General features: G+C 36.6%; 1 protein-coding gene and 1 long non-coding RNA gene across 2 annotated transcripts; both read right to left on the bottom strand.

The window, feature by feature from the left end:
• Nucleotides 1-6,174: 6,174 nt before the first annotated feature.
• On the bottom strand, nt 6,175-6,915 carry LOC131004546 (uncharacterized). The gene is made up of 2 exons (XR_009095057.1): nt 6,491-6,915; nt 6,175-6,423 (listed from the first exon to the last, which is right to left on the bottom strand). It is a non-coding gene; the product is annotated as an uncharacterized LOC131004546 (long non-coding RNA).
• A 5,824-nt stretch (nt 6,916-12,739) lies between these two features.
• Nucleotides 12,740-16,072, bottom strand: LOC131004544 (uncharacterized). Its single transcript, XM_057931255.1, has 9 exons — nt 15,742-16,072; nt 15,492-15,539; nt 15,066-15,125; nt 14,424-14,510; nt 14,197-14,301; nt 13,789-13,890; nt 13,588-13,688; nt 13,372-13,483; nt 12,740-13,191 (listed from the first exon to the last, which is right to left on the bottom strand). Exons 1-9 carry the CDS (start codon nt 16,048-16,050, stop codon nt 13,162-13,164), a joined length of 954 nt encoding a protein of 317 aa, XP_057787238.1. The 5' UTR covers nt 16,051-16,072; the 3' UTR covers nt 12,740-13,161.

The raw sequence follows: 16,072 nt of genomic DNA, 5'->3' as shown, positions 1-16,072 counted from the left end.
TGTCGAAGGCGGCCCTGATTTGTTGATGGCTTCTTTGTTTTGCACTTTGTGTTTGAGCAGAGCTTCCAGAATCTGCACACACATTTTAATTATAGAAGACAATGATGATTGAATCCATGGCATTCGCCTGACTCGACTCATGTCAGGTTGAAATCGAAGAGGTTCGCCTTCTCGATATCTGCCGCTAGAGACAGCAGCTCGTGGGTTAGGGTCAAGGTCGCAGCGGCTCCGAGAGATTGTCCTTGAGCAAAGTGGTAGCCGAGGGTGGCGATGCCGCCGGGAATCGAAAGTGGGCAGCGATTCTTGGGTGATTATATGTATATGGTTGGGGTCAAGGATTTTTGGCTGATTGATTATGAAGCAAGCAAGAACGTATTATCCGCCGCCGCCTGTTCGACCAAATGCCTCTTAGAAACATATTCTCCTACCACACTATTTTAGATTCTTACTGCAAATTAAGTGATGTTGATAATGCATATCAAGTGTTCGATCAAATGCTGGAGAGGAATTCCGTTTCTTGGAACTTGATTATTAGTATGCTGTTGGATATAGTTCTTGAAGATGTGTTGTTGTGCAGCCAATCCTTCTATAGATGCTGCATTATGCAAGCAAGGGCCTGGGATTCAACTTCCACATTAAACATAGAATTTGTATAATTTTGTCATTTATTAAATTAAATAATGTATCATTTTTAAATATATTAAAAGTGTCATTTACTAAGAAAAATAGAGTCATTTAAATATATTAAAAGTATTACTCCCTCCGTCCGCCAAAAGTATTCCACTTTGGCTGGGCACGGAGTTTAATAAAATTGGAGATGATGTTGATATAGTAGAGAAATGGTCTCACCACTTTATGAGATGTGTGGTTGAGATTGAATTTAGGGTGAGTTTTTTGTAAATAAAGAGTGTTTATAAGGATAAAATATAAAGGTGGATGGTGGGACCATTACTTAAAAAGGAAAGGGGAATACTTTTTGCGGACGCCAAATATAATAATTGTGGAATACTTTTGGGGGACGGATGGAATATTTACTAATAAAATAGTGCTATTTAGATAAATTAAAAGTGTCATTTAAATATAAAAGTACTATTATTTATTAATACATATAGTCTTATTTTCTAATAAAAATAGTGTCATTTTTAATATATAAAAAATGTCATTTAATAAGAAAAATATGTCATTTACATATAGTAAAAGTGTTACTTACATATAAAAATAATGTCATTTAATTAAAAAAAATGTCATTTAAATCTTGTAGTGTCATACAACTTCTTATAGTGTCATTTGAAATCTTAAAGTTTTATTTCGAAATCTTGTAGTGTCATTTGAATTCTTGTAGTGTCATTTTGAAATCTTAAAGCTTTATTTTAAAATATTGTAGTGTCTTTTGAAATATCGTAGTGTCTTTTGAAATCTTGTAGTGTCATTGTAAATCTTAAAGTTTCATTTTTCAAAATGTCATAATGTCATTTCGAAATGACATAGTTTCATTTGAAATTTTATAGTGTCATTTCGAAATGTTATAGTGTCATTCAACTTCTTGTAGTGTCTTCTCAAATGTTAAAGTATCATTTTAAATCTTGTAGTGTCATTCAACTTTTTGTAGTGTCATTTGAAATCTTAAAATTTCATTTCAAAATCTTGTAGTGTCATTTTGAAATCTTAAAGTAACCAGGGGGTTTAGCTCACCTGGCCACCGGGTCCTCACTTAAGTGATGAGACCTGGGTTCGATCCCCCTTGAGAGCGAATTTGGTGATTGGAGAGATAAGGTGGGCTTGGTGAATTCTTGGAGTGTTTGGAGAACTAATAATTGTTAACATCTAACATAACTTTATCCGATAAAAAAAAATTGAAATCTTAAAGTTTCATTTCAAAATCTTGTAGTGTCATTCAAAGAAAAAGAAGAAAGATTTTAGTCTCATTCAAAATTGAAAAAAAAAGGAAAGAAACGCAAAAAAAAAAAAAATGAAAGATTATAGTTTCATTCGAAGCTAAAAACAAAAGAAACAAAATGATTAAAACTGAAAAGATTAAAAAAAAAAAAAAGAAGTGAAACTAAAAATAAAAACTGAAAAAAAGAAAAAGAAAGAAACACTGCAAAGAGGGGGGAAAATCGCTGGAAAAAAAAAAGAGAGAGAGAGAGAGAGAGAGAAACTAAAAATAAAAACTGAAAAAAATAAAAAGAAAGAAACACTGCAAAGAGGGGGGAAGGTGGAAAGAGGATTAAATCTCAGCTAAGTCTTTAGATGTTAAATAAAGCGCGGATTTTGTATATATTATATGAATTCGGATTCGGGTCGCGGGAGATCCGGGTGCACCATGTACCCAGGTGAACACAAGAGTGCCTCTTCAGAAAAAGTGTGCCATTAATATCTGTTCAAAAAAATTTACTGTCATAATTTCCTTTTTTGTCGATTAATAAAACTCCTTCTGTCTCATTGATTGTATCATATTTTCCTTTTTGACTTTGACTCGTGGGAAGATGAAGATATACTCTAGAAGCTTCGATTTATCTTAAGGAAGAAAGGGTTGTCTCATTGATATTGTCATGTTTCTATTTTTGGTAATAATTTTACACTACAAATAATATAGTCTCACACCTTTACATAATTTTACTACACTAATTTAACTATCTTTAATAACAGTACCCAAAATAAATGGGACAAGCCTAATGGAACGTAGCATTTACACAATTCCAATCACATTTAAAGTGAGACTTTTACTTCACTACTAATAAACATTTTATTAAAACATATGCCAAAAGTAACACTCTCTCCGTCCGCCAAGATTATGTCACAATTACTATATTGGGCGTCCGCCAAGATTATGTCACTTTCCTTTTATGGCAATGGTCTCACCATCCTCTTTAATATTTTATCATTACTAACACTCTTTATTTACAAAAAAAAACCACTCAAAATTCAATCTCAACCACTGATCATCTCATAAAGTGGTGGGACCCTTTCTCCACTATATCAAAATCATCACCAATTTTATTAAATCCCGTGCCCAAGCAAATTGCCATAATCTTGGCGGACGGAGGGAGTATCACATGTTTAATGTGGACGGAGTAAGTAATAAATATCATTATTAATATCAATCCCCTACATTTGTAAGGGCTGGAAACAAGGTGATAAATCAACTGTAGATCTTGATGATCTAAGGGCTAAAAATGGTTCCTATTTTATATATAAAAAAATGTGCTTTTATTCTAGGAACCATTTTCAGCCCTTAGATCATCAAGATCTACGGTTGATTCATCACCTTGTTTACAACCCTTACAAATGTAAGGGTTAGAATAAAAGCATATTTTTTTTATATAAAATAGGAACCATTTTCAGCCCTAAGATCATCAAGATCTACGGTTGATTTATCACCTTGTTGGATGAATTCATGTCCTGGGTATATATATATATATATATATATATATATAGGGGGACGCTTCAATGAGACCCCCTAATTTTAGTGAGATCTAGGACACGATCTGGTGCGTTATTTTATCAATCATATGACTGATATTGTATCTGGAGGGTGATTTTTTTTCGCAGGGTTCGAACAGAATATTTTAAATTTTATTATTCATCAGTATATACTGCATTATTCATCAGTATATACGGCCTTGTTCATCAGTATATATGTCTTATTCATTACGAATTTTTTAAATTTTATTTTTCATCAGTATATACATCTTGTTCATTAGATATACGTTTTGTTCATTAGTATTATATGTCTTATTCATTGTACTCATGTTACACGAAAAATAGGGGGTCTCACTGGAGCGCGCCCCTATATATATATATATATATATATATATATAGGCCAAGGTTCAATGAAGAAGGCCTAAATGTGGCAAAGAAGAAAGAAGAAATCATGGCCCTCCATATGCTTAAATCCGGCCGTCCATATTCATAATCAAATTCGACAGATTATATTGCATTGAAGGACATGAGTGTAATTTACTTAAATATGATATATGTGCGTTTCCATAGTTAGCGCTAATCAAATCATGGTAATCTTAGTAGATATTCTCTAAACAAGTGATATCCGTTATTATTCATTTATTATCATATTAAATTTGATAGAATGTATCTCTTCATGTTATTATAGATTTTTCAAATTTAAAACAACTAAAATTTTCTAGTAAGTTACCTTAAGTATTGAAATTTCATGAACTATCCAGCCGCTCATCAAGTATTATAAGGTAGGAAAAAATTCAGTGGAACCAAAGTATTGAAATTTTACGATTCAGATGAACTTATTATATATTTCTAATGAACTTATTGGAACTTATCAATCTCCATAACATTTTTTCCGCATTGGAATTTCACAATTTGAATGAACTTATTATATATTTCTAATGAACTTATTGGAACTTACCAATCTCCATAATATTTTCCTGCATTGGAATTTCACAATTTGGGATGAACTTATTATATATTTCTAATGAACTTATTGAACTTATCAATCTCCATAACACTTTCGTGCATTTGAATTTCACAATTTGATTGAACTTATTAGTTATTTCTAATGAACTTATTGAACTTATCAATCTCCATAACATTTTCGTGCATTGGAATTTCACAATTTGAATGAACTTATTAGTTATTTCTAATGAACTTATTGAACTTATCAATCTCCATAACATTTTCGTGCATTGGAATTTCACAATTTGAATGAACTTATTAGTTATTTCTAATGAACTTATAACCTAATGGATATTTATACTGTAAGTTTTCAAGTTGTTATTTATAAAAAAACAACAAAAATGGAGAGTACAATTTATTAGAATATTTGGAGTCAAAAAACTCGTATCAAAAATCCAATCAGAATACACAGACAATTCCACAATTCTCTGAACATAATCGAGCTTCGACACCTTCTCGGAAGGCTCGGCTGGAAAATCTTTTGTCGCCACTACTCCGATCAGGTTCCTCAGCCATGTCGCAGCTTCGTATCTTTTATAAACATAAGAAAAAAAATACAAGTTATAAAAACTCACATCAAATAATAACACAATTGTTTAATGCACATAACACTATATTTCAATTAACAATATATAATTCTTTAATGTACATGCCAATTTCCTTCTCCTGCTTTGAAAGCAGCTTCCTATTATTCTTCTTCTTCTTCTTAGGTGCCCAAATTTAATTAAATCTATTCTCCACTCAATTTTCTATTAATGCAACACGAATATTTTAATATCTATGGCGCCATATCTCACTCAGAAAGACCATTGATTCATTTTCGAAATTTATCCTTTTTTCTGTTTAAGTTTTCGTGTTTGGAATTCTGGACTAAACATTATATTCATCAAATATGCATGCATGTTCATTACAAATATTATATTGTTCAAAATTGTCGAATTTATATACAATGTGTTTAATAACCTTTGGTCATCACATATAATTAATCATTCCATTTAAGTTCAGTCTTTAATCATTTCATTAGCTATATATGTATTGACATTTTCACTGACGTGGTATGTCTACAAATTTCTTAATTCATTTCAATGTGTTTAATAACCTTTGGTCGTCACATATTGTTTCAAACATAATAGATAAGTTTCTGAACATAACATTTCCCTGCATTGGAATTTCATAATTTGTATGAACTTATAACATATTTTAATGAACTTACAGTCAAATTGTTATGCATAAACAATACAAAGTCAAATCCCTCCTTTTAAACTCAACTTTTTTTAATATCCTTTGAACTTTGAACAAATAGTTATATCCTTTGAACTTTAATGAACAAATCTCATTTTCTAGATGAACGTAACTTTGCTAGATTTACCCGACTTGATGAAATTATATTTTTGTTTAGTATAATGAATTTTTAATACGTTTTGTATGAACAAATAGTTATATCATTTAAACTTTTATGAACAAATCTTATTTTCTAAATGAACATAACTTGATTTTTTTCAATGAATAGTTTATTAATTACGATGAACATATTTTACTGATTCGATGAACATATTTAATAATTTGAACGTAATTTGTTGAACAAATAGTTATATCATTTGAACTTTGCTAGAGTTTATTGGATTGACGAAATTATAAAAAAATTTGATGTGTTACCTGGAAGATAGTTCAATTATAAATTGTTCGAACATAAATCACTCTTCAAAAACAAAAACAAAAAACCAATGCAACAGAACAATATAAATCAAAACTTTAAGGAACATTCCATTAACAAACTTAAAAAACCCAACAAAAACAATGAAAAAGATATAACTACATAGACATGTCGAAATCATCCACTAGTTAATTACAAACTAAATTATAGAGAAATCCACCAGAGATTATATAGTGTTTCCAACAGCAAAAATTCTTGAATTCAGATTTTTCCACGTCTCTTGCCACACATATGCTTCTAGAGAATCCCGCTCTCTAATCATGATTAACCACACCTACAAGCTAATGCAGTTCCGAAAATTACAAAAAGCAAAAGAAGAAAATCGGGAAGAAAAGCAAAATGACTTACAAAGCAAGTGATGAATTCTACAACCCAAGATTTCGAAAAAATTGAATCTTTAGCGCAAGAGCAAGCGGCACGACGTGGAAATTGGGGTGACGAGGGGATTTATAAGGGGGATTAAAGGAATGAGGGGTTTTCGTCGTCGACGAGCAGATCGGTGGGAGCCGAGTGGGTCGGGGAGAAGCAACGGCGATGGGGGAGGGGGTGGCAGCGGCATCGTCGCCACCACAGCCATAAAACCGGCGCGCCAAGGCCAGCTGCCACCACGTGAAATCAAAGAAGATGAAAAGCAAAATGACTGAAAAAACAAATCTGAACAACTGAATGATACAAATTCGAAAACCCCATACCATTGGGATTAAGAAGGTAGATGAGAATATCACGGGATTTGATTTGATTTTCCATAAATCCGACGAACTACAATTGACCAATATAACCCAAACGAATTTACAACTAATTTTCAGCACTTATATTAATTAGTTAAATGATTTTGATTAGAAAATCTCAACCGTTAGATTCAATGAAATTGAGGGACCAGATTAGTTCCTTATTCTTAATCTAAGAGTCCTTTTCTATAGAGTGCAACCCTATATATATATATATATATATATATATATATATATATATATATATATATGTATACGGGAGAGTTAGAATAAAAATATATTTTTTTGTATAAAATAGAAACCATTTTCAGCCCTTAGATCATCAAGATCTACAGTTGATTCATCACCTTATTGGATACCTTATTGGATGAATTCAGGTCTTGAGTTCGAATCCCAAAGGTGGCGAAAATTTTATTTTTCGCAATTCATACCTTTATGCATTGAATTCATACGTATTCAATATAAAATTCATACATTTTAATGCGTTTTTATTTTATACAAAAAAATATGTTTTTATTTTAGTCCACCCCTATATATATAGATTGTTGACAATGTCTATAGGCACACAAAGTTTTACAAATAAATTCAACAAACACAAACGCATTCGTTAATTCCAATAGACATTTTTCAACCAATATGAACAACATTAGCTCTCGCTCGTTTTCTACCCGGAGCGTAGAGTATTTGTTTGTATAGATAGAAACTAAAAGAAATATAGGAGAGTTAGGTGAAAGCCTTGACGTTTGTTGAGGAATTATAAATATAATTAATACACAAGTATACCTCTCATTCGGAGGAGAATAACTTGTTTAGCGACTAATAGTAACTAGATCTACATACATAAATAAAAGAAACTTAAAATCTAAATAAGAAAACTGAAATATTACAAAGATAGGTTTTTAGAGAGGGAAAGCACTATGTTTTTCGAAGTGTGGATGTTTTTGAAATGTTCTCATCGTCGACGAGGTCAGAGACGCCGTGTTTTGAGGACTGGTGGTGGTGCAAGAACATTGGGGTGGGTCTGGAGGATCTCGCCACACGGTGCATGGGTGGATGTCGAAGGGTGCCACTGCGTCGTGTCATGTCGTGTTGGTGTCTGTGACGTGAAGGAGATGCAAATAGTGAGGAGGACGGGGAAAGGATGGAGTGCCGAGACGGGGAAATGTGGGTGGCGGTGGACTAGTAGAGGTGTTTAAGGTAGGAAAAAAAGGGTGTGTTTCTTGTTCGGGCGGTGGTGGGAAGAGGAGGTGAAACAGCCAAAGTGGGGAGAGAGAAATATAAGGATTTTTCTCTTTTATGATGGGTCGGATCAATCGGATTCCAGTCGCCAACATATTGCTGAAATAGAAATTTTATTAAAAAAGAAAAAAACAGAAACAAGACCTATAAATTTATGAGAGCACAGACGCAACCTAAGGGACGGGTCACAAAGGATCCGTCTAAAAGCAAAACAAAATCAGACGAAAAACACCCGCAAGAAACCACGGGTAACCGAAAAATAAACAAACCAAGACTATGAGGAAAAATTTACGAGGCCATCCTCTTCCAAAGAATCTTCTTCATCCAACATATCTTCTCATCTTTCCACAGCCGACTTAGATCGAGCTATGTCACAAGAAGAATGAATCACAAAATTTAGCAAAATCGCACCTCCAGCCTGATCCTGTTGCACTTTATTCAAAAACTCTACCAGCAACAACGTGTCAGCGCCTTGCAAAATGGCCCCAGCAGCACGGCCCGTTGCTTTTTGGATCTTACTCATATCTAAAAACATACCATTCTTGATCATATATCGGAGCCGGTGCTTTATAGAGGAATCATAAACTCTCTCCTTCTTGGTAGCACCCTTCGGACGCCCTCGGCCGCGAGTCACGGGAGGATCCTCAATCACCGCATTTTCTGACGTCACACTTAAAGCCAGATGATGCCCGCTACAGTGCGTCGGGGAAATAGCCTCATTATCAATCTACGTATCAAGCACATCAGCAGCAGATGTCGAGTCTGAAGATGAGTGATCAATCGCCGAAGAAGGAGGCGTCCCATCCGATGACTCACACTGCCCAGTGATAGACAAATTTGGGGAATGCCGACTTGACTCAGAAGCAGCAGCCGATTGCAGGACCTGGTGCAAAGAACCCGTGGTGGCATGAGTAGATACCGGAATATGCGAACGTAGCGTGACAATATCCTTATCCTCTCCATCGCCAGAATGGCGAAGGGGTTAGAAGTCACAGCGCCACCAACCGGAGCCGAATGCAAACTATTAGGGGATTTTGGCTCCTCCCCATCTGTAGTGTCTTTGGTAATGCCAGTGTCGGGGAGCACGACATCAACAACATTTTTGGGGGGGAAATTTCACGACAAACAATCGACCAGCCCATAGGCTTCCTGCCCCCCTCCCCTTCCCTCCATTCTTTCTTTTGTGATTTTGCTTGCCCAGATCGGCGGTCGGAGAAGAAGGCTCCATATCAGTACGATTCTTCCTGCAATCGTCAGTAGCATGGCCAACAACAGAGCAAATCCAACAAAAATATGAGAGATTTTCATATCTAAATTCTATTTCATAGACATCATCACCACATTTCACATACAAATAATCAAGAACCTCAGCTACAACATTCATTTCAACAAGCACACGAGCAAAATAACCAATAGAAGCTCTAGCAGAACAACCATCAATAATAATAAGAGTACCCACATGTCTAGCAATACCAGTACGAACCTCAGGATGCTAATACTCATGTGGAAGATTGAAGATATAAATCCAAACCTGAGCAAGCGTAGCCTTATTGGGATTGAATTTGGGAACACAAGCTTGGAGATGGAGAATTCCAGTGCGTAAGCGCCAAGAAGCCTTGGAGAAGACAATAGAATAATCCTCTTGTGAAGAGAATTTCAAAGTGAAATAACCTTTCCCAAGAGGAATGACTCCCAAAGGGTTCAACGGCTTCCACAGAAAGGTGAGCTCATTGTAAATATCAGCGACGAATCGGGGGGCATCGCCCTTGCGAAGAAATAATCGGCCATGCACAGCAAATTGGAACGAACGGACTTGTCTTTGATGGAAAGCCGGAGATAGGGTGAGGCAAGTCCGATCATCCTCCATCGAGGGCTTGAGGACAACGAAGTCGTGAGCCGGAACGTCGGCAGACCGTCCCAACTGCAACTTGAGCGTCTCAGCGAAGGATTTAACCGCTGGGGGAACACGTCCTTCATCAGGCGGCGGACGAACCCCAGAATCCTGGAGGATAATAGTAGAAGAACTGGAAGAATCGGGATGGGACGTCTGCCCAGCTCCCACAAGACCCATCGGCGAAAGCATGGTGGTCTCTGGAAAAAGAATGTCGGCGGACTTGTCAAGAGGCAATCCGGCCATAGACCCAGCCGCATGGTACAACAAGGAAGCTGGCCCTTGAAGCTTATTCAAAACCGACATGGTAGTCGGCTGATGCTGGAGAGCCCCAACATCCGGCGGCTGTCCTAAGTCACGAAGAATAATATTCCCGGCAAAAATATTTGACGATTGGTTGAGCGAATTGGGAATCAGCGGGGTCTTACTACCATCAAACTAGAGAGAACTCAATGCAGAGATGTCGTCAATAGAAGAAACTGCGGCCATGGGGCCGAAAGAAACTAACGTAAGGGCCGAAACCCTAAAACCAGAGTGAGGCGGCACTAGCGCCAAATCGGACGAGGAGGGTGGAACCCTAGGAGATGGCGTGCAAGCATCGAGAGAGTGAGAGACCCGGACAGTGGACACTCCGGTGATAACAGTACCGGCAGGAGAAAAAGCTAGGCAGAAACCCTAGCATCCAAAGGAGATGGAGGCGGCTCCATAATAGAAACCCTAGAGGGCGTCGCAACAACACTAAGTTCAGGGAAAAGAACCGCGGCATCTAAGGGGAGGACCACCGTAGCAGAGGTTATCAGCAGCGGAGGAGACGTCGAAGATCTGCGAGGAGGCGGATGAGTGAAATTATTCAACACAATCGGGAACTGTGAGTGCAACGAAGAAGGAGAAGTCCTGGCCGGTCCGGAGAAAACCAAAGTCGAACGGCCGCAGAGAAGCGCCAGAGAAGCTACGATGAGAAGAAAGGGAAGATCCTCCTAGGGTTGAGAGAGTGTTGGATTTGTATACTGAAAGTAGGAACTTTTATGTTTGTATACAATGATTCCTGAGTTCACTATCTAATCTCCTATCTGAATTGTTCATAATTACATATATATGTCCAATTATCTCTATATAAGTAGATTATATGGTGTGTTGTAGATCACAGAAGACCATATAATTGGAATAACCTTATGAGATATAAAATTGATCACAGCCGAGACGACTCTAGGACGAGTTGTTGGTTTACGCTACAGTATAGATGAAAGTAGTTTGTCTTGGCTACTTCTCTATACTGGTGCGTGTAAATGTATTGATAGGATCACAATGAGGACCTAAGTGAAGAATCAAGATCCCGGTGACTTAATGAGACCTAAATCTTAATAAGATTTCAAGTGTATATATAAATTTGTGTATCACTTTAATTTACTATGGGTGAGAGTTGCATATTAACTTGAGTACTCTGTATCTTGGGTGATAGCAATTTATATATGACATTTGGTCATCTGTATTAGGTGACCGTATCCGATATAGGATGATAACATCCCCTTAAGGAGCTCAAAAGGTTTATTGCACTAAACCCTGTATGTTTATTAAGTTCAAATGCAATAATAAGGTTGAGTGGTATTACTTAAGGATTAATAAGAAATTAATTAATATAAGCTATTAGAAGCTTTAATTAATTAATGAATGTTGGATATCTTGAATACGAGGGTTCCATAAGTCTAAATACAATCCCCGACTCATCATTGGCAATAAATGATTAAGTCAATATTGATTCTCTAGTGGAATGAATTAATATTTATGTATTAATTGTGATCTGGGCTGATCATAAGAATTAATTCATTTAAGGCCCATCTTTATTCTTTGTATTTGATCCATGGGTTGGCCCAAAGACTCCTGAGCCCAGTAGGAGAAAAATAGTCCAACTCATAAGTTTGGCCCATATCCTGTATTTATAATTATAAATACACAGCAACCCTCAAAACAGAAATAAGATTCACGTAATTTCATATTACAGAAATTAGGTTTTCTGTGAGTGTTGAACGGCGCCTGTTGAGTGGGTGTTTTCTTCAGGGAATCCTCGAAGATCGTCGTCCATCCGACGTCGGGGATTGAACGGGATATAATCCAGAAGATCAGAGCTGGAGTTAGATTTTCGCAGAAAATCAAGTTTTGGCAGTCTCCGAAGAACGGCCATAACTTCCTGTACATAGCTCGAATTAAGGCGAAACAGGCGGCCACAGAAAGCTCTTTCGAAGACGAAGTAGTCGTATTTCTAAAGAAAAAAAATATGATTGGAGGACGTTTGAGGCTTTAAACGAAGGGTTGAAGACGGTTGACCGATTCAGCGACGAATTGACGAATTAAGATAATCGAATAAACGATCGTCGGACAAATTGAGTATTAATTAAGTTTAATATTCCTACAGAGAGAGCACCATCCACAAGAAGGAGAAGATCCTCCTAGGGTTGAGAGAGAGCATCATCCAATCGCCGACATATTGCATCATGTAACTTGTACAAGAATTTTTGTGAAAAAAGAATGAGTTGGCATCGAGAGGTTGTAATAAAAGATATATGAAAAGATTGAAAGAAAATAAAAAGGAGAATTTTGTTACATGAGATGCAGAGTTATATCTTGATGGAGAGATAAATGCCAAAAATTACAGCAACTCTAGCTGATGAGGATGGAAATAAGATAAATGGATGAAATAAGATAGCATGCCAAATTCGACTTCTAAGTTGAAAGAACAAGAAATTAAGAACTCTATTCTCAAACTTCATATAATCAAATTATCATAAACTCAAGTCTACATTTTTCTCCATAAGATACGCTATTTATAGGCCCCAATACAAAGAAATCTTAATGCAAGAAATAAATAAGAACTTTAGAAATTACCAACATTAAAGAAAAGATTTTTCAGTTTTTGGTGTTTATTGAAACGTCCATAACTTTTCGGCTACTTGGAATCTGAAGCTCCACAGTATATTGATGGAAAGGTATCTGAATTGGCTTTTCCAATGCAATTGGTCGTTCATTATTTGGAGTTAAATTGAAGAAGTTATGATCGAAACATTGAAGAGTGGTCAAGCTAACAATTTCCACGAATTTGAACCATATCACCAGCGAATATTACTCCAATAGAACCAAGTATCTTGCACGCTGTTATCGTTTTATTTTCAATTGGCACGCTTGAGAAGTTGATCCATCTAAAACATTCAAGTGCGTAAAGTTACATCAGGCTGATATAATTGAAATCAAAGCAATTAAGCCAGGTTAGAAAAGAGGGGCATTATTTAAGAAATCGCGATTTCCCTTATGTAGAAGGTTAACATCAAGAAGAGAATTTGAACAGACAAAGTAATCAATGAATGACATAAAATCTTTACCTTAACTGGTTGTTTCCAGTTCTTCTGGATTCCTGGTAAGTGGCCCTTTCCCACAACGGCTACCACCGAGTTATGTTCACGTGCTACTTTAAGTAATGTGGCTGACATATATCTACATACGGCAATATGGAATGAAAACAATCAAACATGCAATATTACAAGGATAAGAAACCTAGAATATAATAGAGAAGAATTAGAAAGTATGAGAATACTAACTGGTCGCGCTCATGGATGAGGGCTTCCGCGAGAGTAGGAAACTCCTCGCTCAGCTCCTCAATTATTCGAGTTATGTTGTCAACATCGTTCAATTCCTTCAGCTACACTAGGGAAAAATGGACCTTCTAACATCAGTAAAATTCACTTCGCCAGATACAATGCAGATAGCATATGTCAGTCTTATAAGGCGAGTTAGTATACCCTCTTGGCGATATCTTCTGGGCCTATCACGGAAAACAACTTCAAGAAAAATTTTATCTTGTGCCCAAGAGGCATCATGGCCCATGTTCTCTGCAACGTAATCTACCAAAGGCGAAAAAAATAGGAACTGAAAAGTCAGGAAAGAACTCAAACAATACTAATAAAGAAAACTTCAAATTTAATCGTGCATGAATTTCTTCCTACAGGCAATGGAAAGGGACGACACAACTTGCTGCTATTAATTAAGAGGAAAACATTATTGTAAAGAAAACTCAATAGCCAGCAACAGATGTTCATAATGCACAAATAGTATGACTACGGAGGAAGAAACAGCAGTGACAAAGCTAGCAAATTTGTCCAAATTGGCTTCTGTGTTACTTTACAATAGTAAAATTAGAGGAAAAGTACCTGAACAGGTCGATCGCCCAGTATAATCTTGCCATCATTTTTCATGGCTTCTTCATATGCCACTCGAAATTCTGCACCGGGCTCAACTTCAAGTTGACTAGCAACCTAGAAAAAGGCAGATTATGGGAAAAACAATAAAGTCGCCAGATTTATCTATTGTTTGTTGAAGAAGCCAAAACGAGAAGTTTCTTTAGTAAGTTAGCACAAAATGGAAAACAGAATCATACCTTATCAACAAACAAGCTGTAGAGTATCCCTAAACGACTTTCCTTTTCCTTCTTCCACACGTCAAACAATTCTCCTATGGTCGGCTTCTGCAAAACATGGTTTATTTGTGAATTTGAGTTGACCGTGAGCATATAAAAGAACTATCATCATGTCTTGAATAAGGTATTAGAAAGTCAGATTAGGGAAGCATTCATAACAGGTCAAGATCATTAGTTGCGGTTCTGAAAGGCAAATGTGACCTCTTGTGGTTAAGTTAATTCTCAAAGTCCACTGAGCAACAAGAATACAAGAAGGTTTCTATTCAAGTCTAGCTTCCGATCTCACAGAGTATCTATTTCAGTATCACCTGGCCTTATAGGACTTGAAACAAAGTTCACAAGAATTCATTGTGCTAATTATCTTCTCGAATCAATCATTCAGCCATATGACATTAAATACATAGAGGGTGAAGGGTCATTGCAAGCAGTTCTGAATTCTCTCACCTCACTCGGAGCTCGGGTCCTATACATGTACATCTTCAAGAAACAGAGCAAAAGCAGACTACATGGCTCTCAAGCTATCATTTCATGTTTTCTGACTAATCACACACACTAAAATCAATTAATTCTAGAGAGAGAATAGAAGTACAAATACAGGCCAACCTTCAAGCTTCGAGGCTTAAGGTACGCCTTGCGCCTATGGCACAGCTCCAAAAAGACAACCTGCAGTAAACACATAACATAACATTGCTATATTGGGGATTGAAAAGGAAAATGGGCCATGACCATAATAATAGCAGAAGACCTAAAAGTGCATTGAGAAGGCGTTTACTTTTCATGATTCAATATTTTTATCCTTGGTTACTAGGATTTCTCCAATCCTTTTATTTCAATAGGATATTAATATAGCAAAATTAGCTCAAATTACAGAAATTATCAATGGCCTAGGGATATCCCAAGTTTCAATCCATAACGTAAACACTGGATTAGTATAGTACTACTAGATTTCAAAAGTACTACTAGATTTCAAAAGTAAACGCCCACTAATAGAAAAGAAAAGAGTAATTAAAACTATCAAAAGAAAAGCACCTGGGGTTTCAAGAATTGAATCACAGCCCGAACTTCTTCGCAAGATTCCTGAAAATGAAAGAGCAATTCACTTGAGCTATTCTGATTTAATAAGCAATCTCTATCCGAACAATCCCACAAAATTCCCAGCAGTAATCAAAAGGAGAAAAACAGTTGGAAAAGGGTAAAACGAGCTGCTTCAGATTTAGAGATCAAACTGTATAATCATGAAAATCTCAAAACAAATTCATCAAAATAACACCAAAATTACCGTAGAAACGTGGCAGGTTCCAACCAAATAAACATCGCAGACGCCGCCGGCCGCAGACGACTCGCACGTGAGCGTAGCCACACTCCTCGAGAGCTCCGGCGGCAGCACTTTCCTCTCATAACTGCTGTTACTGTCATTACTCGAGAGCTTCTTCAGCTGTTTCTCCATTTCCCCCTCACATTTGCAGCGGTCAGCAATCTGATGGATTCTGGCGAGAGAGCGGCTGTCAAAAATCTGACTGATTTTCGCATTGGGGGCGACGGCGGTGAAGAAAGCGACGAGATGTTTGGCCGAATTGAGCCTGTTCATCTTTTCGCCACTGAGTGCCGAT

Source organism: Salvia miltiorrhiza, unplaced genomic scaffold (genome assembly GCF_028751815.1).
Source record: "Salvia miltiorrhiza cultivar Shanhuang (shh) unplaced genomic scaffold, IMPLAD_Smil_shh original_scaffold_419_1, whole genome shotgun sequence".
NCBI lineage: Eukaryota > Viridiplantae > Streptophyta > Magnoliopsida > Lamiales > Lamiaceae > Salvia > Salvia miltiorrhiza.
Note: the sequence above shows the minus strand (reverse complement) of the source record. Positions and strands in the feature narration are given on the sequence as shown.